Below are 23149 nucleotides of genomic sequence, written 5' to 3' on the forward strand. Positions count from 1 at the left end.
CTAGCATGTAGGTACAGCAAGCAATAAGGAAGGCAAATGGCGTGTTGGCCTTTATTGCAAGGGGGTTGGAGTATAAGAGTAAGGAAGTCTTGCTACAATTGTACAGGGCCTTGGTGAGACCACACCTGGAGTACTGGGCACAGTTCTGGTCTCCTTATCTGAGGAAGGATATACTTGCCTTAGAGGGGGTGCAACGAAGGTTCACCAGATTGATTCCTGGGATGAGAGGGTTGTCCTATGATGAGAGACTGTGTAGAATGGGCCGATACTCTCTGGAGTTTAGAAGAATGAGAGGTGATCTCATTGAAACATAAGATTCTGAGGGGGATTGACAGGGTAGATGCGGAGAGGTTGTTTCCCCTGGCTGGAGAGTCTAGAACTAAGGGGCATAGTCTCAGGATAAGGGGTCGGCCATTTAGGACTGAGATGAGGAGGAATTTCTTCACTCAGAGGGTGGTGAATCTTTGGAATTCTCTGCCCCAGAGAGCTGTGAATGCTGAGTCATTGAGTATATTCAAGGCTGAGATCGGTAGATTTTTGGACTCGAGGGGAATCAAGGGATATGGGGATCGGGCGGGAAAGTGGAGTTGAGATTGAAGATCAGCCATGATCTTATTGAATGGCGGAGCAGACTTGAGAGGCCGAATGGCCTACTCCTGCTCCTAATTTTTATGGGATGTTTTACAACGTTAATGTTGTTTTGAAGGCTGCCTATATTTTGCTTTGCTTTCATTGGCCACTCTCGGGATGCTTGGTATTATTGGAAGTGGAAACACTGTTCCATTGATCATGTGCTGTTAATGGTGAGAGCACACAGACCTGCAGCTCACAGCATGTCATCACTATGAAAGCTTTGGCAGAGTAGTTTGTCTCTAGATATAGGCTGCACCTGGGGCATGGGAGAGGAACACCTCCTTCTCCTTCCCCCCCCCCCCCCCCCCCCCCCACACCCCAGATCTGAAATGTTCCAAAGGGTCTACTTGTCAATCTGTCTACCACTTGTTGCTCATTTCATGGTTTAAAATTTCTGGTTAGTAGATAATTTCTCCCCCCCCTCACCATGGCTTTATAAATGGGAGTGTTGCCAAGTAGAATATAATTAGCTTTTAAGATGCACCAGGGTCACTACTTGGTGTCCAGTAGGTTTTATTTAACTATACAGTGTAATTTTTTTTCTTGAGCATTTTTGCTTGCTCTCACACCCATACGGATTTTTGCTTTGTGTTGTATCCCTGTAGCAGGCCCACTCCCTGGGTTCAAGGCAGTGATGGCAAGTAACGTCCCATTAGGAGGTGGGCTGTCCAGTTCGGCTTCTTTGGAAGTGGCCACGTACACCTTCCTACAGCAGATCTGCCCAGGTGAGTGAAGCGAGCTGCTTTGTTAATGTAAAATGATTGGGTCTCCACTGTACCTCCATTGCCTCTTCCACTCCCAGAAAGCTCCAGTGATGAAGGGTTCCCTGGACCACTGGGTCCTTTCCAGTGCAGTTGTTTAGTTTGAGTAATGGGAGTTCCTTGAATGGCCGTGCGCAGTATTTGCTCAATGACCTTTCCCTGCTCTTTGGCTGGATGAGCAGATGTGACTAATCTATCTGTTCCCAGCAATCACAGAGCAGGACTGACTGTCTCTACAAAGTCCTGGCCTGGATCGTCCTATTGCCCTGGTGGGTAAAGGTCATGGGGTAGTGATTGTGGTACTGGACTGGCAAATCAGAGGTCATGAGTTCAGATCCCACCAGGGCGAGTTGTTGAATTCAATAAATCGGGGAAGTTGTGGGTTGGCACCAGGAAAAAAATGACCATATAATCTGTTGTTAAAAACCCAACTGGTTCACTAATGTCCTTCAGGGAAGGGACCTGCCACCCATACCTGCTGTATGTGACTCCAGTCCCACACTAGAGACTTAGCACAAAATCTAGGCTGACACTCCCAGTGCAGTACTGAGAGTGCACTGTCGGAGGCGCCGTCTTTCAGATGAGACGTTATACACAAAGGCCCCATCTGCCCCCTCAGGTGCCCTTAGTTGTTCAGGGCAACGAGGGATGGGCAATAAATACGGCCTTGCCAACGTCGCCCACATCCAAGAAAAATACAGAATCTGTTGCTTGTTGGCCACCTTCAAGGGCACTGCTCTAAACTCAGGCTGGACTTTGGAAGATCGGTGTGGTAAGTGTGGCACAGACCTTGGGATGGGAGAGAGAGTGGTGTGGATTGCGCAGTGATGTACATTCTGGGAATGGGGAGCATGTGTGCACGCCACAGAGGAAGCACGCATCTTGGTGATGGGGGGGCACCGTGCATATTCTGCACCGCCTATGATCCCTGACTACGTTTAAAATTTCTGGCCATCAGACGATGGGGATTTAATGGAGAAGGCTCTGATCTGCCAGAAAGCTGAACACACGTTTGCCTCCATGCCGTGCGGTATCATGGACCAGTTCATCTCCGTGATGGGGAAAACGGATCACGCCTTGCTTATTGACTGCAGGTGAGCGGGGGAAGGAATGTGTCGCCACTGATGGCAGTCTGTGCTCTGACTCTAATCTGTGTGGCTTTGGGGTCAGCTGTGGCTCAGTGGGTAGCACTCTCGCCTCTGAGTCAGAAGGTCGTGGGTTCAAGTTCCACTCGAGACTTGAGCACAAAATCCAGGCTGACAGTCCCAGTGCAGTGCTGAGGGAGCGCTGCACTGTCGGAGGTGCTGTCTTTCAGATGAGACGTTAAACCAAGCCTGCACGCTCGGGTGGTCGTAAAACATCCCATGGCCACTATTTCGAAGAAGAGCAGGGGAGTTCTCCCCAGTGTCCTGGCCAATGTTTATCCCTCAACCAACAGCACTAAAACAGATTATTTGGTCATTATCACATTACTGTTTGTGGGAGCTTGCTGTGCGCAAATTGGCTGCTGCATTTCCTACACTACAACAGTGACTCTATTTCAAAAGTACTTCATTGACTGTAAAGCGCTTAAGAGACAGCGAGTCAGAGTGTTCTGCTGGCCAGAAACTGCAGGTTCTGAGTCACCCTCTTTGCTCCTCAGTTTGCTGATTCGTGCTGTGGTGCAATTCTCCGGTATCTCACCCATGCTTCGCGTGCGAGTGTCGACGAGTGTGAGACAACACAGTACGAGCCCAGTCCTGCACTCGCCCGACTTCCACACGTGCACGCACTCCAGTAAAGGTGATCGGATCTGGATTAGACTGTCTCTACTCTGCTCCCAAATCATGGATTTGTTTTCATTAGAGCAAAGGAGGTTGAGGGGTGATTTGATAGAGGTGTACAAGATTATGACGGGTTTGGATAGGCTAGACGGGGAAAGGCTGTTCCCACTAGTTGATGGTACAAGGACTAGGGGACACAGATTTAAGGTTTTGGGCAAGAGATACAGGGGGGCTGTGAGGATAAACTTTTTTACACAGCGAGTGGTGAGGACCGGGAACTCGCTGCCGACGGAAGTGGTGGAAGCGGAGACACTCCATGTTTTTAAGGGGAGACTGGATAGGCACTTGAGGGAAATAAATTTGCAGGGATACGGGGATAGAGCGGGGGAATGGGACTGACTGGATTGCTCTACGGAGAGCCGGCATGGACTCGATGGGCCGAATGGCCTCCTTCTGTGCCGTTATGACTCTGTGCCTCAGCCCCCACCTCACAAGACCAGCTTGACTTTCTGTTTTCCACACCAGCCATCCCATGACTTCGGAGTGAGATTGCCAATTAGTTTTATTCTGCGAGCCCATGCCCACGAGGAACTGGACCGAGGCTGTCCAACTCATTTCTTGTAGGACCTTTACAACCGGGAGAGGGAAGAAACATCCACCTCAAAGATTTGGTTTAGATTTGAATCTAGGTCCCAAAGGTGAAAGGATAGTATCTAACTCACTGCATGCCCCTCATCCACTCATATTTACACATTTTATATCCTCTCCAGTTGTTTTGATACCTAAATTCACCAGTGGCAACAGCTGGTTCAGTAGTGAAGTGAAGGCTACATGGAGTCTACAGCTCAAACAGGCCATTCGGCCCATCTGGTCCATGTCGGTGTTTCTGCTCCACACGAGCCTCCTCCCACCCCTCTTCATGTAACCCGATCAGCAAACCCTTCGATTCCTTTCTCCCTCCTGCTTATCCAGCTCAGTAGGTCTCAAACTGTTTTGGTTGAAGGACCCTTTTTCAAATGGGTTACTAATCACGGACCCCCCATCTAAATTATAATACTATATAATATTCATAATATGAAAGTGCTGCATGTAAGAAGTGTTTTAATAATCGGATATCAGTGCGATGGGTGTGCCTGCTTCTCACACCAATTCTGGGTACTCCGCAGCAACAGATGGCCACTGAGTGCTGGGCAATGTTTAAAGCCGTCAGCAGGCTGGCCAAGGTGAGTGAGGGTACGAGCGCCCGTGCACACGCTGGGACGCTGCTGGAAGCACGACTCCCCGCCACACCGTCCCACTGGCACGTTCTGGAACAGCCGCACTGTGGGATTGAGCGTGTTTGCGTGAACACGTTCAGGCACGTGTTTGAAGGGCCCCGCAGGCGCTCTGATCAGGTGTCGGGAGGACGGCACTGGGTCGCGGCACCAGGGAGAGGAATCGGCTCGACCGGCAGGGAACGCTCGTTGCAAAGTGAGCGAGAGCTGTGGGCCTCCTGTGGGGAGCCGGGCCCAGCCGTTGAGAATAATTCGCAAGAACTGAATCAGTGTCGGTTTTATAAAGAGCAAGCTTGAAATTACCTCCGGTCGCGGGCCCCTGGAAAGTCTCTACAGACCCCAGTTTGAGAAACGCTGATCTAGCTTCCCCAAGATAATTGTTGTAATGTAGAAAACGCAGCAGCCAACTTGCGCACAGCAAGCTCCCATAAACAGCAATGAGACAAATAACCACATCGTGCATTTTTTTTTTAAGTGATGTTGGTTGAGGGATAAATATTGACCAGGACACTGGGGATAACTCTCCTGCTCGTCTTCGAATAGTGCCCTGGGATCTTTTGAATCCACCTGAGGGCAGACGGGGTCTCTGTTTAACGTCTCATTGTGGCTGTAGTGAAGGTGCTATAAGTGGTCTCGGAGAACAGGAGGAGGGAAATTTCACTCGCCCGAGAGCCAAGCAATTAGGATCAAAGTCATTTTCAAGCCAGGCAGGTAATTAAACTAGTAAATGAGGGATTATCCAATAGATATAGATTCAGGGATTTCAAGAAGGCATTTATAAAATCTCAATGAAATGTAAGATTCTGAGGGGGATTGACGGGGCAGATGCTGAGAGGCTGTTTCCCCTGGCTGGAGAGTCTAGAACTCGGGGGCATAGTCTCAGGATAAGGGGTCGGCTGTTTAGGACCGAGATGAGGAGGAATTTCTTCACTCAGTGGGTGGTGAATCTTTGGAATTCTCTGCCCCAGAGGGCTGTGGATGCTCAGTCATTGAGTATATTCACGACTGAGATCGATAGATTTGGACTTTAAGGGAATCAAGGGACTATAGGGAAAGTGGAATTGAGGTGGATGATCAGCCATGATCTTATTGAATGGCGGAGCAGGCTCGAGCAGCCCTATGGCCTACTCCTGCTCCTAATTCTAATGTTCTTAAAAGCCTCACATGTGGAACTTTAGAAGACTAAAGTTCCTGGAATTGATAGTGTGTGATGGGAAATTGAGGTACAATGCTGTTTTGTGCAAGGAGGTGATTTCTCTGCTTGTGTGTTGCACTCACTCATTCTCTGTACCTGATCTTTGATTCCTGAAAGCTCCATCGCTCAGTCCCCGCCAGCACCCATTTCCCTCCGGCAGCCTGTGCTGTCCTCCACTGGCAGCTGAACAGTACTACACCAAAAAAATAAATTTTTTATGGGATGTGGGCGTCGCTGGCGAGGCCAGCATTTATTGCCCATCCTAATTGCCCTCGAAGGTGGTGATGGGCCACGTTCTTGAACTGCTGCAGTCCGTGTGGTGAAAGTACTCCCACAGTGATGTTGGGGAGAGAGTTCCAGGATTTTGACCCAGCGACGATGAAGGATCGGTGAAATACTTCTAAGTCAGGATGATGTGTGACTTGGAGGGAAACTTGGAAGTGGTGGTGTTCCCATGCACCTGCTGCGCTTGTCCTTCTAGGTGGAAGAGGTCGCAGGCTTGGGAGGTGCTGCCGAAGAAGCTTTGGTGAGTTGCTGCAGTGCATCTTGTAGATGGTACACTGCAGCTACGGTGCGCCGGTGGTGGAGGGAGTGAATGTTTAAGGTGGTGGATGGGGGGCCAATCAAGCATGCTGCTTTGTCCTGGATGGTGTCGAGCTTCTTGAGTGTTGTTGACTAATTGGATGGCAGTGTGGAAGTGACTTGGCAGTTGGAGCATAGGATTTTTTCAGAATGGGGAGGAGGACATTCGGACCCATCCCGTCCTCATGGATCAACCTCTACCCACCTTCTCATCATATCTGTCTGTCTGTGTCTCTCTCTCCTGCCCTCCCTCTAGCTCAGTATGACCGATTCAAGCATCAGTTTCATAGGTACCCCCTCAAGAGGAGGGCACAATGAATAAAGCATTAACGATCCAATTAAACTAAAAGATGCTCAAACCAAAATGTCCCTAAATTATTCTATTTTTGTTTACTCTGTATCTAACCTGTGCTGTACCTGCCCTGGGAGTGTTTGATGGGGCAGTGTAGAGGGAGCTTTACTCTGTATCTACCCCGTGCTGTACCTGCCCTGGGAGTGTTTGATGGGACAGTGTAGAGGCAGCTTTACTCTGTATCTAACCCGTGCTGTACCTGCCCTGGGAGTGTTTGATGGGACAGTGTAGAGGGAGCTTTACTCTGTATCTAACCCGTGCTGTACCTGCCCTGGGAGTGTTTGATGGGACAGTGTAGAGGGAGCTTTACTCTGTATCTACCCCGTGCTGTACCTGCCCTGGGAGTGTTTGATGGGACAGTGTAGAGGCAGCTTTACTCTGTATCTAACCCGTGCTGTACCTGCCCTGGGAGTGTTTGATGGGACAGTGTAGAGGGAGCTTTACTCTGTATCTAACCCGTGCTGTACCTGCCCTGGGAGTGTTTGATGGGACAGTGTAGAGGGAGCTTTACTCTGTATCTAACCCGTGCTGTACCTGCCCTGGGAGTGTTTGATGGGACAGTGTAGAGGGAGCTTTACTCTGTATCTAACCCGTGCTGTACCTGCCCTGGGAGTGTTTGATGGGACAGTGTAGAGGGAGCTTTACTCTGTATCTAACCCGTGCTGTACCTGCCCTGGGAGTGTTTGATACAGACTGCAGGCACCTGAATTCCCCAACACCAACATCCCTGAGCTTAAAGAGCTGCAAAATTCACAAAGAAAAAGAGGGCCCGAAACAATCTGGTGAGATTCCCTCTGACCCTGTTAGGACTGCCTTTGTTGGTAAGGAAGGTGTGGGGTCGAATCTTGGTGCAGCTTGTTGTGTCTGTTCTTTGGGATCTGCGCTCGTTGCTGCCCTCGGCGTAAGACAGCTGGATTCATGGGGCTGGAGGCGTTTAACCACATACTCTTCTAACGTCAGGTCTTTGGAAGTGACCCCTGTGCCCCTCACTGACCCCAACCTGGTGGTCCTCATCACAAACTCCAACGTGCGACACACCCTGACGGGCAGTGAGTACCCGACCCGGCGCAAGCAATGCATGGAGGCCGCGAAGGTGCTTGGGAAAGAGAGTCTCCGAGATGTTTCTATGGCTGATTTGAAAGGTGAGTACTAGTTTGGGTTTTGTACCTGACCTGGCATGTGTGAGGAGAGGTGAGCAATCATCACCATTCGGTGCGCAGGCGATCTATACTTTGCCTCGTGATTTCTTGCCCTCTGATACTTAATTTAATAAATACTTAATTGGCTGTAAAGCACTTTGGGATGTCCTGAGGTTGTGAAAGGCGCTACATAAATGCAAGTCTTTTTAGATGCTCCTCTCAGACTCATTGGGGGTAGTTAAAAGTTTAGGTAACAATTCAGCCGCCCATTTTCATTTCATACTACTTTTGCAGCACCTCCCAAACCCGCGACCTCCACCACCTAGAAGGACAAGGGCAGCACCATCGCCTCCAAGTTCCCCTCCAAGTCACACCTGACTTTGACATATATCGGCCGTTCCTTCATCGTCGCTGGGTCAAAATCCTGGAACTCCCTCCCTAACGGCACTGTGGGAGCACCTTCACCACACGGACTGCAGCGGTTCAAGAAGGCGGCTCACCACCACCTTCTCGAGGGCAACTATGGATGGGCAATAAATGCCGGCCTTGCCAGCGACATCCACATCCCATGAATGAATTTTTAAAAACCCACTATTGCCCAAAGTCAAAATTACCCCCATTATTTCCATCTCAGCCTGTCTGGTTCCTGAAAGCTCCCTCTCACTGACTATTCAGTCCCCAGCAGCACCAGTTTCCTGCATACAGCCTGTTCAAAGGACCTCCAGTGGCAGCTGAACAGCATAACACTGATTTATAGCGTCAGAAATTCCAGCTTCACTGGGCCTGGGCTGGTACTAGCTCCACATCAGAGCTCTTCCCCCTCTGATGCCATTTCCCACTTTCCCCATTCCCTATAATATATTTTTCCTCATTAATCTAATTTATCTAATTAATTCTTAAAGCTACTGACACGGCTTCAATGGTCACTTGTGGCAAAGCATTCCATATTCCCGTAACCCAGGTTAAAGGGCAGCTGCAATTATCAGCATTGGGGGGAAAAAGGCATTAGAAGAAAGACAGTACTTGCCTATAGCGCCTTTCATGTCTTCTAGGTGTCCCAAAGTGCCAGTGAAACAGTTAATGTCTGGTGACGATGGTGGTGGGATTATGGGCAATATATGCCGACCACCTTCACTGCAGGGAATCATTTGTCTGGATCACTTTTTTTGTCAATTCCCTTCGTAATCTTCCATTCGATGCCTTAATATCCTTTGGTTTCCAAAGGAAACAAGCACAGCAAGTTTATCTCATGGCTGTTTGTGGGAGCTTGCTGTGCGCAATTAGGGTGTCGTGTTTCCGACAGTATAACAGTGACTACACTTCAAAAGTATTTCAGTGGCAGTAAAGCGCTTTGGGGCATCCTAAGGTCGTGAAAGGCGCTATAGAAATACAAGTTTGTTCTTTCTTTGATGTAATCGGTGCATGTCTAACTCCCCCTCCCCCTCAGCAGCGAAGGCTTGTCTGGAGGCGGAGGTCTGTTGCAGAGCCCGTCACGTGATCAGTGAAATCAAACGGACAACTGAGGCGGCCGAAGCTCTGAAGTCCAGGAATTACCGGGAGTTCGGGAAGCTGATGGTGCAGAGCCACAATTCTCTGAGGTACCTGGGAATGTGGCATGGAGGTGGGAGAGTGGGCCTGTGAGATGGAGCGAGGATGGGACCGTGCAGCTTGCTTCCAACACAGTCAAAACTGATCACTACTGCAAGAATTGCCATTAATCACTATTTGCAAACTCACACCACCATTATGTAACAGTAGTGATGTCATTAGGTTTATTTAAGTTATCAGTTACTGATACACAATGTGGAAAAACAACAGCCAATGTACTTTAATGTTTTGTGATGCTGTCAATTCATTTCTAATTGCTCCCACTACTACCATCACTAGTGACAGACCTGTACCCACCAGTACTGTACCCCAGTGTTATACAGTGACAGACCTGGACCCACCAGTACTGTACCCCAGTGTTATACAGTGACAGACCTGTACCCACCAGTACTATACCCCAGTGTTATACAGTAACAGACCTATAACCACCAGTACTATACCCCAGTGTTATACAGTAACAGACCTGTACCCACCAGTACTGTACCCCAGTGTTATACAGTAACAGACCTATAACCACCAGTACTGTACCCCAGTGTTATGCAGTGACAGACCTATAACCACCAGCACTATACCCCAGTGTTCTACAGTGACAGACCTGTACCCACCAGTACTGTACCCCAGTGTTATACAGTAACAGACCTATAACCACCAGTACTGTACCCCAGTGTTATACAGTGACAGACCTGTACCCACCAGTACTGTACCCCAGTGTTATGCAGTGACAGACCTGTACCCACCAGTACTGTACCCCAGTGTTATACAGTGACAGACCTGTACCCACCAGTACTGTACCCGTGTTATACAGTGACAGACCTGGACCCACCAGTACTGTACCCCAGTGTTATGCAGTGACAGACCTGTACCCACCAGTACTGTACCCCAGTGTTATGCAGTGACAGACCTGGACCCACCAGTACTGTACCCCAGTGTTATGCAGTGACAGACCTGTACCCACCAGTACTGTACCCCAGTGTTATGCAGTGACAGACCTGGACCCACCAGTACTGTACCCCAGTGTTATACAGTGACAGACCTGTACCCACCAGTACTGTACCCCAGTGTTATGCAGTGACAGACCTGGACCCACCAGTACTGTACCCCAGTGTTATACAGTAACAGACCTGTACCCACCAGTACTGTACCCCAGTGTTATACAGTAACAGACCTATAACCACCAGTACTGTACCCCAATGTTAAACAGCTCAAAATGCTCTCTTTAAATACTGCAAGGTTTTTGTAGGCCAGAATCCATAATTGTATGGCTGGGTATTTTTCACTGCCCAAGTGGTTACAATATGAAGATTTCACAGCCGTTTGCCAGTGACAGCACTCTGCACTCTGTGCTACATGCATCCCATGCATCAATCTCAGCCCAGTGCAGGCTTGGCATGAGAAGTTGTTGTGCAGTAAATGTGCTGTTGGTTTCATACTGCAGCCTCCCAGCCGTTGTACTATACTGCTGGTTTATAAAGTCTGATGATGTTCAGTAAGAATGGGTGCTGCACACACTTAGGTCTGGGCATCTCCACAAGTCATCAACTACTGGCATTGGGCTATCCTCCTACTCTGTATGTCAGACCTTGACGCAAGTTGTACAGGAATCCCAGGTTTAATCCCCAGTGTGTCTTGAGATGGCTGATATCAGCGGGGGCGGCAGTTGTGTGCTGTGCAATTGGCCTCGGCATTCCTGGGTTAAGGAGGGATGAATCGGCCAGGGTCCCTGCTCCTAATCGCAATCTGGCGCACCCTGGAGGGAGGTACGCGTGTGTGTAGACACGATGCAAGGCTGTGACTCCCTCGTCATTGAGGATCGTGTCGGCGCTTGCTGTCCCGGCTCTCACGCGAAGAGCAGCAGATTGGACGAGGTCTCGGGAGGTTGTCGGTGCCTATAGACTGTACCTCGGGTATCGAAGAACGGGATTGGCCAAAGTATCAAGAGTGTCAGCCAATGTTCTCTAATTTTGCGCGGTTTTTACAGTGAAAAGCCGGCTGTGCGGATTCCCTGGAGCGCCGCACAGTCGTGAAGCTTAAAGGGAACATTGGAGTCCGCACCTCCAGACCGTACATCTCGTCAAAGAGCAGGGGTGGGGTGGGGTGGGGTGTTGACACCTCGAGACCATACCTCGGGTCGATGCCTTCGGGGTGGGAAGGGAAGAACGTCGGGTTTAACCAGGACTCGTCCTCTCTACTGTCTTCTTTTACAGAGATGATTATGAGGTCAGTTGCCGGGAGCTGGATGAGCTGGTTGCTGCGGCGATGGATGGTGAGGGGGTCTACGGCAGCCGGATGACTGGAGGAGGCTTTGGCGGCTGTACGGTTACCTTAGTGGATGCTGCAGCTGTGGAAAAAACGATCGAGCGGATTAAGGTAACCGGTAAAGGGGCAGAGGGAGAAAGTCCAAGTGCAGCTTGTCCGCTGGGCTGGGAGCCCGTGTGCGGCCCGTGCCCGCTGGGCTGGGAGCCCGTGTGCGGCCCGTGCCCGCTGGGCTGGGAGCCCGTGTGCGGCCCGTGCCCGCTGGGCTGGGAGCCCGTGTGCGGCCCGTGCCCGCTGGGCTGGGAGCCCGTGTGCGGCCCGTGCCCGCTGGGCTGGGAGCCCGTGTGCGGCCCGTGCCCGCTGGGCTGGGAGCCCGTGTGCGGCCCGTGCCCGCTGGGCTGGGAGCCCGTGTGCGGCCCGTGCCCGCTGGGCTGGGAGCCCGTGTGCGGCCCGTGCCCGCTGGGCTGGGAGCCCGTGTGCGTTTACTTGCACAGTTGGATTTTCCTTCCCACTCTATCTCCACGGGTCTAAATGTGCACAGAAAGGGGTTCAATGGGATAGCTATAGAAAACTACTTTCACAGGTGGGGCTGTCCAAAACAATCTTAAAATTGAAGCTAGGCCACTTAGGAGCGAAATCAGGAAGCACTTTATCACAGAAAGGGTAGCAGAAACCTGGAACTCTCCCTTAAAAGGCTGTGGATGCTGGGGGTCAGTTGGAGCTTTCCAGACCGAGATCGCTAGATTTTTGTTGGATGAGGTACAGTCTGCAATGGCTCTGTTAATGTTGCCAGGTGTACCTCTGTCGTCCTTACTGAACCATGGGAACTGCATTTGTCTGTTTCAGTCTACCAGAACATTTTCAGTGTCGATTGACTCCTCAGAATGACTGTTGGGTTGGTGCTTCACGAATCTAGTCCCCTGTCTCTCTAACCACCCTGGGGTATCGTTCATCCATTCTGGGGTATTTTAGTTTTGAGCCTAACTAGAGTGTCTTTCATGTCAAAATCCTGGAGCGCACATGTTGGATGATGTGTTCTACAGTACTTGGCATTTTAACTACCTCCTGCTTGTCGTCCTGCTCGGCCCCGTACCAGTCCCTTGGGGGTGGGGGGTTTAAGTACTTCCTCTTGCTCTTGCAGTGTCTCTCTCAAGTCTTGCTTGGCCCCGAATTCACTATTAATTTCTTTCTGTATAATCTTGTACATGGTCCTGTGGTTTCCCCTTCAGACAGCAAATGCTAACAAAAAGCATTATGGCTTCTGTTTGTTGCCCGTCGCGCGGGACGGGGTGGGGAGGAGTGGAAAAAGAAAGACTTGTATTTATACAGTGTCTTTCACAACCTCAGGACATCCCAAAGTGCTTTACAGCCAATGCATACTTTGAAGTGTAGTCTCTGTTGTAATGTAGGAAATGCAGCAGCCAATTTGTGTACAGCAAGATCACACAAGCAGCCAATGTGATAATGACCAGATAATGTTTTTCGTGATGATTGAGGGATAAATATTGGCCAGGACACCGAGGAGAAATCCCCATCTCTTCTTCGAAATAGTGCCATAAGATCTTTTAGGCCCACTCACTGACCACTCTCAGTAACAGGGCCTCACTCACTGACCACTCTCAGTAACAGGGCCTCACTCACTGACCACTCTCAGTAACAGGGCCTCACTCACTGACCACTCTCAGTAACAGGGCCTCACTCACTGACCACTCTCAGTAACAGGGCCTCACTCACTGACCACTCTCAGTAACAGGGCCTCACTCACTGACCACTCTCAGTAACAGGGCCTCACTCACTGACCACTCTCAGTAACAGGGCCTCACTCACTGACCACTCTCAGTAACAGGGCCTCACTCACTGACCACTCTCAGTAACAGGGCCTCACTCACTGACCACTCTCAGTAACAGGGCCTCACTCACTGACCACTCTCAGTAACAGGGCCTCACTCACTGACCACTCTCAGTAACAGCCTCACTCACTGACCACTCTCAGTAACGGGGCCTCACTCACTGACCACTCTCAGTAACGGGGCCTCACTGACCACTCTCAGTAACAGGGCCTCACTCACTGACCACTCTCAGTAACGGGGCCTCACTCACTGACCACTCTCAGTAACGGGGCCACAATCACTGACCACTCTCAGTAACAGGGCCTCACTCACTGACCACTCTCAGTAACAGGGCCTCACTGACCACTCTCAGTAACAGGGCCTCACTCACTGACCACTCTCAGTAACGGGGCCTCACTCACTGACCACTCTCAGTAACAGGACCTCACTGACCACTCTCAGTAACGGGGCCTCACTCACTGACCACTCTCAGTAACGGGATTCACTCACTGACCACTCTCAGTAACAGGGCCTCACTCACTGACCACTCTCAGTAACAGCCTCACTCACTCACTGACCGCTCTCAGTAACAGCCTCACTCACTCACTGACCGCTCTCAGTAACAGCCTCACTCACTCACTGACCGCTCTCAGTAACAGCCTCACTCACTCACTGACCGCTCTCAGTAACAGCCTCACTCACTCACTGACCGCTCTCAGTAACAGCCTCACTCACTCACTGACCGCTCTCAGTAACAGCCTCACTCAATACAATACAATACAATACAAATCGCTTTATTGGCATGATAAGGTACATCTTATGTTGCCAAAGCATCAAAATACATTTATGGTTGAACACATAAACGCGGTTCCATTCATAGTGTATAAACAGGTATATCCCTGAGTTTATAAATATACATTCGCCTTGTTTATATATACTCTTGTCTTAGTTTACTGGTTGTCCCTCTGTTCATGGCAAGCTGTAACATAGTGTGCCGCCAGTGTTACACAGCTTCTCTCCTCTCCCAGTAGGAATGGGAGTTTTTGGTTGTCAGTCAGATTTCTGAATCACTCACTGACAGTTCAGCACTCCCTCAGCACTGCACTGGAGTGTCAGCCTAGATTTTTGTGCTCAATTCTCGAGTGTGACTTGAACCCACAACCTTCTGACTCAAGAGGCAAGAGTGCTACCCACCGAGCCACGGCTGACAGGAGTGACGCCCCAGTCGCGGGTGGGGGGGGGGGGGGGAGAGAGTGACGCCTCATCACACGGAGGGGTGGGGGGAGAGTGACACCTCAGTCACGTGGGGTGGAGTGAATGCAAATATTGGCTTTCTGACCATGTAATCCTTTGCAGAATGTAAACTACTGTCTCTCATTAACAGGACAAGTACAGCGGAACTGCAACATTCTATATCACTAAACCGTCTAGGGGTGCCCACGTACTGAAACTGTGAGAACAGATTCTACACTCACCAGTTCCCCGTCCAGAGATCCCTTTGATAATCAGCAAAACAACCCTCACCTGATCCCTACTTCTGAAAGAAAAACACACAGCAACGTGAAAGAGAGAAAACACAGGCAGGCAGTGTTCGGCATTCCTCGGAGAGATGGCTTCTCAACAGCTGACTGGCGCTGGGTGGAAAGAACTGAAGCCGGCTCGCTCCTGGACCCGTGGTTGGCCCGAGCTCTAGGGCTGGCTCAGGACGGAGTGCTCGACCACAGAGCACACTCCACGGCCGTATTGCTGCCTGCCCTCAGGAACTAGTGCCGCAGGAGTCACCAGGCCTTAACCCAGGCCCTCGATGTTTATACCACGAGCTGCTTGTATTAAGGGGTACAGAACCAAGGCGGGTAAATGGAGTCGAGATATAGATCAGCCATGATCTAATTGAATGGCGGAACAGGCTCAAGGGGCTGAATGGCCTCCTCCTGTTCCTCAACCAAGCCCCAACGTTCTGTACTAGTCGAGGCTTCACATGGTGCCTCTGTCCCAGTGTCGCTGCACGCAGCAGTCCTTTGTGTGCAGTTTAAATGGGCTTTTTCTTTGTTTTCTAGGAGGAATTGACTATTACTGGGATATGACTCTGCAGGCACCAGAACCCCTTCCCTCCCCTAATACCTTATCCGCGTGGCTGTTCTTGTCGAGCGAACCCAGACAGCGTGCATTGGCAGGCTATTGGTACCGTACAGGGCATCACTCGGTGTCCTCGCACGTACGTCCCAGCAGAGCTCACTGCATTGTGATCGGTGGGTGGGGGGCCTGAACCTAGGAATTTTTGTTCTGTGTGGCTCCGTACCACACCGGACCCTGGATTAACTCACTGAGCAACCAGGGAAGACTTGAAACAAGAGTTGACCGTGTGTGAACCATGGTGGTTGATGTGCACTTTAGGATGCGGGGAAACTTGGTCGCTGGTATCTGGTGCAATTTGTCCCAAATTTTCTCCGTTGCTTTTCAGCAAAGTTCAGGGTATGTTTCACGAGACACCTCACAGTCCAGCTGTCGCCTGAGCCACCCTGTTCTGCCACTGAAAAGTGCGGAGATTACGCTGTTACTGTACAAACGCTTTGGTCTGAAACACTTTGCTATTTTAACCCGATGATGTCTTAAAGAAATTTCATATAAATGTGTTGTGTTCGAGGCTAATATATACAGAGGGTACTTGACTTTTTTGAAAACATTAGCTAGCTTCAGACAGAGCTTTCCTCCGACAGGAACGGGATGATCTGCACCTAAAGAAACAAAGGTCCCACATTCAACAGCTCTTCTCCGAGTAAGACCTTTCCCCTTTCCTTGTGGATGAGGAAGCAGGGAATTGACTCGATCATAGGAACAGGAGGAGGCCATTCAGCCGCTCGAGCTGGTTCTGCCGCTCAATTAGATCACGGCTGATACATATCTCAACTCCATCTACCTGCCTTGTTCCGTATCCCTTAATACCCGTACCTAGCAAAAATCTGTCACTCCGTTTTGACATTTTCAGTTGACCCCCAGCCTCAACAACCTTTTTGTGGGAGAGAGTTCCAGATTTTCACTACCCTTTGTGTGAAGAAGTGACATCACCCCTGAACGGCCTAGCTCTAATATTAAGGTTTTGCCCCCTTATTCTGGACTCCCCCCCCCCCCCCCCGAGGAAATAGTTTCTCTCTCTTTATCCTACCAAATCCTTTAATCATCTTAAACGCCTCAATCACCCCTTAGTCTTCTATACTATTCACGATATACAGTCAGCCTCACCTATAATGCGTACAGGGCCGATTGGGCTTATACTCGCTGGAGTTTAGAAGAATGAGAGGGGATCTCATTGAAACTTAGAAAATTCTAACAGGACTGGACAGACTGGATGCAGGAAGGATGTTACATAGATACATAGAAGATAGGAGCAGGAGTAGGCCCTTCGAGCCTGCTCCGCCATTCAATGAGATCATGGCTGATCATCCAAATTCAGTACCCTGTTCCTGCTTTCTCCCCATATCCCTTGATCCCTTTAGCCTTAAGAAATATATCCAACTCTTTCTTGAATATACTTAATGAACTGGCCTCCACCGCCCTCTGTGGCAGAGAATTCCACAGGTTCACCACTCTCTGGGTGAAGAAATTCCTCCTCATTTCAGTCCTAAATGGCTTACCCCTTTATCCTTAGACTATGACCCCTGGTTCTGGACTCCCCCGCCATCGGGAACATCCTTCCTGCATCTAGTCTGTTCCCGATGGCCGGGTAGTCCAGAACCAGGGATATGGGGAGAAGGCAGGGACAGGGTACTGAATTTGGATGATCAGCCATGATCTCATTGAATGGCGGAGCAGGCTCGAGGGGCCGAATGGCCTACTCCTGCTGCTATCTTCTATGTTTCACACAGCACACAGTTTCTTTTATGGGGGGTTGGCTGAATTTAAATGCAGGTGTTGTTTACTGGGGCTGCTCTCCCTCCTTCCCCCCCCCCCCCCCGGGAAGCAAGTCCTCACTGAAGCTCTTCTGTCCCCGGCTGCTGCTGTTTCTCTCGCTGACTCTGAAAACCTACGGTTCTGCTGAGGGAGCGAGGGGATGTCAATTGAACATCGCACCATCGCTGCTGCTAGGGGCCTGTTGACGTTGACAGTGAAACAGTCACGGTGGGGTCTGTTGTTTGAACCAGAATAATCGCATTGCTGCCCTTGAGTTGGGGGATACCAGCAATGGGACCAATTTGATTGTCGGTTTTTATACGCCAGACATTATTTGGGGCTCATCGAGGCAGTGCTGATGAATGGAACACTTCGAATCATAGTACGATAGCAAAATACTGCAGATGTTGGAAATCCGAAATAACAACAGAAAATGCTGGAAAAACTCAGCAGGTCAGGCAACATCCGTGGAGAGAAATTTGAGTTGACGTTTCGGGTTACACCACAGAAGGAGGCCATTCGGCCCGTCGAGCCCGTGCCGGCTCTCTGCAAGAGCACTTCAGCTCGTCCCACTCCCCCGCCCTTTCCCCGCAGCCCTACAAATTTTTTTCCTTCAGGTGCTTATCCAACTCCCTGTTGAAAGCCACGATTGAATCTGCCTCCACCACCCTTTCAGGCAGTGCACTCCACATCATAACCACACGCTGTGTTGAAAAGTTTTTCCTCATGTCGCCTTTGGATCTTCTGCCAATCACCTTAAATCTGTGTCCGCTGGTTCTCGACCCTTCCGCCAATGGGAACAGTTTCTCTTTATTTACTCTGTCTAGAATCTGTCTCATGATTTTGAACACCTCTGTCTGATCTGATCTCTCGATCTTCTCTGCTCTAAAGAGACCAGCGTCTCCAATCTAGCCATGTATCCATGCTGGTATCAAGCTCCGAGACGGCAGGGGTTAAGCGCAGAGTAAAACTCCCTCTCCACTGCCCCAGCACTGTACATGGGAGGTGAGTGTCCAACTCTGCACTGCTCGGCAGGGAGTCTCGCACATCGTTTTCACACAATTTAAACTAAAGGTACAAAAATTGTGCATAGTGCGTGCATCAATTCCTGATTTGTGCTGACGTATATGGATCGATATGGAGTCAGAAGATTTACCACATTAACCTCACCCTCCAAACAAAGAAAGACTTTCACTCCTACAGCACCTTTCACATCCTCAGGACGTCCCAAAGTGTTTTACAGCTGATTAGTACATTTTTGAGGTGTAGTCGCTGTTGTAATGTGTTAAACACGGCAGCCAATTTACAAACAGCAATGTGATAATGACCAAATAATCTGTTTTAGGTGTTAGTTGAGGGTCGGATGGGACTGGCAGCTGGGGGCCGAGCTAAAACCCCGCTCCCCCAGGATCGGGGTGGGGGGGGAAGAAGAGGATGGGATCAGAGGGGCGGGGGGGGGGGGGGCGAGGAGGAGAAGGTGATCCACATGGGCAGACGGCTCATGTTTCCCCCTTCCGTTAAACTGGGATCACGCTCATTCTCACCCCCTTTATACCTGCACCATGTTTTCCCTCTCCTTTCTTCCCCCCCCCCCCCCCCCCCCAAAACGACCTGGATCACACTCTTGACCGTGTGAACGGTACGGAGTTAATTTTTCAGAAAGCCCAGTGCAAATAACATTGGACTGGATGAAAGCTGGAAGTCTTAATACTGTCACTGTTCGTTTCATAATGTAGACGATAATCCACCCCCACACTTTCTACCCAATAAACCTGTTAACAGTCCATGACCCACGCACTGGGTGAGAGCTGCGGTGACTGATGGGGCAGAGTGTTTAGTTTGACGAAGTGATTAGCGACAGCGTGGGTGCTACTAGTTTTTGGTTGACCCGTGATGTCATCCTGCGCATCAGCCCGGCCACTCGATGATGTCATTCTCCGCGCATGCTAAAAATCTACGGTTCTGCTAGTGATGTCATGCAATGGTGTCACCCTCACCTGTTCTCATGGAATGACATCACTGAACAAACCTTGCAGCTCAAATTATGTAGAATAGTCACTGCTCTGGATCTGTCAAATTCAGCCTCCGATAAACAGCAACAGCACCCTGCATGCTCCAGCAACAGCACCCTGCATGATCCAGCAACAGCACCCTCCATGATCCAGCAACAGCACCCCCCCTCCATGATCCAGCAACAGCAGCACCCTCCATGATCCAGCAACAGCACCCTCCATGATCCAGCAACAGCAGCACCCTCCATGATCCAGCAACAGCACCCCCCCTCCATGATCCAGCAACAGCAGCACCCTCCATGATCCAACAACAGCACCCTACATGATCCAGCAACAACAGCACCCTCCATGATCCAGCAACAGCAGCACCCTCCATGATCCAGCAACTGCACCCTCCATGATCCAGCAACAGCACCCTCCATGATCCAGCAACAGCACCCTCCATGATCCAGCAACAGCAGCACTCTCCATGATCCAGCAACTGCACCCTACATGATCCAGCAACAGCAACACCCTCCATGATCCAGCAACTGCACCCTACATGATCCAGCAACAGCACCCTCCATGATACAGCAACAGCAGCACCCTCCATGATCCAGCAACTGCACCCTACATGATCCAGCAACAGCACCCTACATGATCCAGCAACTGCACCCTCCATGATCCAGCAACAGCACCCCCCATGATCCAGTAACAGCACCCTCCATGATCCAGCAACTGCACCCTCCATGACCCAGCAACAGCAGCACCCTCCATGACCCAGCAACAGCAGCACCCTCCATGACCCAGCAACAGCACCCCCCATGATCCAGCAACTGCACCCTCCATGATCCAGCAACAGCACCCCCCATGATCCAGTAACAGCACCCTCCATGATCCAGCAACTGCACCCTCCATGACCCAGCAACAGCACCCCCCATGATCCAGCAACAGCACCCTCCATGATCCAGCAACAGCACCCTCCATGATCCAGCAACAGCACCCTCCATGATTCAGCAACAGCACCCCCCATGACCCAGCAACAGCACCCTACATGATCCAGCAACAGCAGCACCCTCCATGACCCAGCAACAGCACCCCCCATGATCCAGCAACAGCACCCCCCATGATCCAGTAACAGCACCCTCCATGATCCAGCAACAGCACCCTCCATGATCCAGCAACAGCACCCCCCATGATCCAGCAACAGCACCCTCCATGACCCAGCAACAGCACCCCCCATGATCCAGCAACAGCACCCTCCATGATCCAGCAACAGCACCCTCCATGATCCAGCAACAGCACCCTCCATGATCCAGCAACAGCACCCCCCATGATCCAGCAACAGCACCCTCCATGATCCAGCAACAGCACCCTCCATGATCCAGCAACAACACCCTCCATGATCCAGCAACAGCACCCTCCATGATCCAGCAACAGCACCCTCCATGATCCAGCAACAGCACCCTCCATGATCCAGCAACAGCACCCTCCATGATCCAGCAACAGCACCCTCCATGATCCAGCAACAACAGCACCCTCCATGATCCAGCAACAGCACCCTCCATGATCCAGCAACAGCACCCTCCATGATCCAGCAACAGCACCCTCCATGATCCAGCAACAACAGCACCCTACATGATCCAGCAACAGCAGCACCCTCCATGATCCAGCAACAGCACCCTCCATGATCCAGCAACAGCACCCTCCATGATCCAGCAACAGCACCCTCCATGATCCAGCAACAGCACCCTCCATGATCCAGCAACAGCACCCTCCATGATCCAGCAACAGCACCCTCCATGATCCAGCAACAACAGCACCCTACATGATCCAGCAGCAGCACCCTCCATGATCCAGCAACAGCACCCTCCATGATCCAGCAACAGCACCCTCCATGATCCAGCAACAACAGCACCCTCCATGATCCAGCAACTGCACCCTCCATGATCCAGCAACAGCACCCTCCATGATCCAGCAACAACAGCACCCTCCATGATCCAGCAACAGCAGCACCCTCCATGATCCAGCAACAGCAGCACCCTCCATGATCCAGCAACAGCACCCTCCATGATCCAGCAACAGCACCCTACATGATCCAGCAGCAGCACCCTCCATGATCCAGCAACAGCACCCTACATGATCTTGCATCGCCAGTTCATGGGGTCACATTTTTGAAGAGACCCACAAAGCAACTCGAACTTAGCATTGATAAACAGCTCGGCGGTCTAGAGGCGTTGCCTGATGGCACCATTGCTGATTCAAAAACAAAATATTACAAATGCTGAAAATCTGATATATATTGCTGGAAGCACTCAGCAAATCAGGCAGCATTTATGGAAAGAGTCGGTAACCAGAGGACACAGATTTAAGGTAAGTGGCAAAAGAACCAGAGGTGACATGAGGAAAGAAAATGTTCCGCAGCGAGTTGTTTCGATCTGGAATGCACTGCCTGAAAGGGTGGTGGGAGCAGATTCAGTATTAACTTTGAAAGGGAATTGGATAAATATTGAAGGGGAAACATTTGCTGGGCTATGGGGATAGAGCAGGGGAGTGGGTCTAATTGGATAGGTCTTGCAAAGAGCTGGCGCAGGCACGAAGGGTTGAATGGCCTCTTCCGTGCTGTATCATTCTATAATTCTAACACACTGAGGACACCCTCCATCATGCTGTGTGGCAATGCCACTGTGCTAAATGGGATAGATTCAGGATGGATCTAGCAGCTCAAATCTGGGCATCCATGAGGAGCTGTGGGCCATAAGCAGCAGCAGCAGAATTGTATTCCACCACAATCTGTAACTTCATGGCCCAGCATATCCCTCATTCTATCACCATTACCATCAAGCCAGGGGACCAACCCTGGTTTAATGAGGAGCATAGAAGTGCATGCCGGGAGCAACACCAGGCGTAGAAGCATAGAAGATAGGAGCAGGAGTAGGCCATTCGGCCCCTCGAGCCTGCTCCGCCATTCAATGAGATCATGGCTGATCATCCAAATTCAGTACCCGGTCCCTGCTTTCTCCCCATATCCCTTGATCCCTTTAGCCTTGAGAAATATATCCAACTCCTTCTTGAATATATTTAATGAATTGGCCTCTACTGCGTTGTGTGGTAGAGAATTCCACAGGTTCACCACTCTCTGGGTGAAGAAATTCCTCCTCATTTCTGTCCTAAATGGCCTACCCCTTATCCTTAGACTGTGACCCCTGGTTCTGGACTCCCCGACCATCGGGAACATTCTTCCTGCATCTAGTCTGTCCAGTCCTGTCAGAATTATATAAGTTTCAATGAGATCCCCTCTCATTCTTCTAAACTCCAGCGAGTACAAGCCCAATCGACCCAATCTCTCCTCATGTCATTCCTGTCATCCCAGGTATCAGCCTGGTGAATCTTCGCTGAACTCCTTCCATGGCAAGAACATCCTTCCTCAGATAAGGCGACCCAAACCACACAATACTCAAGATGTAGTCTCACCAAGGCCCTGTATAACTGCAGCAAGACATCCTTGTTCCTGTACTCAAACCCTCTTGCTACGAAGGCCAACATACAATTTGCCTTCTTAACCGCCTGCTGCACCTGCATGCTTACCTTCAGCGACTGGTGCACAAGGACACCCAGGTCTCGTTGCACTTCCCCTTCTCCCAATCTATTGCCATTCAGACAATAATCTGCCTTACTGTTTTTGCTACCAAAGTGGATAACCTCACATTTATCCACGTTATATTGCATCTGCCATGCTTCTGCCCTGAAAACCTGGTGAGCACTGTGCGTTCTCTGAAATCAGTAGTGTGAGCATTGTGCATTCTCTGAAATCAGTAGTGCGAGCGCTGTGCATTCTCTGAAATCGGTAGTGTGAGCGTTGTGCATTCTCTGAAATCAGT

At 50.5% G+C, this 23149-nt stretch overlaps 1 protein-coding gene across 1 annotated transcript in view; it reads left to right on the forward strand.

The window, feature by feature from the left end:
* Nucleotides 1-16042, forward strand: part of galk1 (galactokinase 1) — a 30334-nt gene extending 14292 nt beyond the window's left edge. The window contains exons 3-8 of the mRNA XM_085963258.1: nucleotides 1239-1358; nucleotides 2353-2488; nucleotides 7521-7702; nucleotides 9147-9297; nucleotides 11512-11674; nucleotides 14774-16042. Coding sequence (XP_085819384.1) covers nucleotides 1239-1358; nucleotides 2353-2488; nucleotides 7521-7702; nucleotides 9147-9297; nucleotides 11512-11674; nucleotides 14774-14845 — 824 coding nt within the window. The 3' untranslated portion in view covers nucleotides 14846-16042. The remainder of the gene's footprint in view (nucleotides 1-1238; nucleotides 1359-2352; nucleotides 2489-7520; nucleotides 7703-9146; nucleotides 9298-11511; nucleotides 11675-14773) is intronic.
* The last annotated feature ends 7107 nt before the right edge of the window (nucleotides 16043-23149 follow it).

The sequence above is a fragment of the Somniosus microcephalus genome, chromosome 21, assembly GCF_052327205.1.
Source record: "Somniosus microcephalus isolate GS21.2 chromosome 21, FLI_Smic_1.0, whole genome shotgun sequence".
NCBI classification, from domain to species: domain Eukaryota; kingdom Metazoa; phylum Chordata; class Chondrichthyes; order Squaliformes; family Somniosidae; genus Somniosus; species Somniosus microcephalus.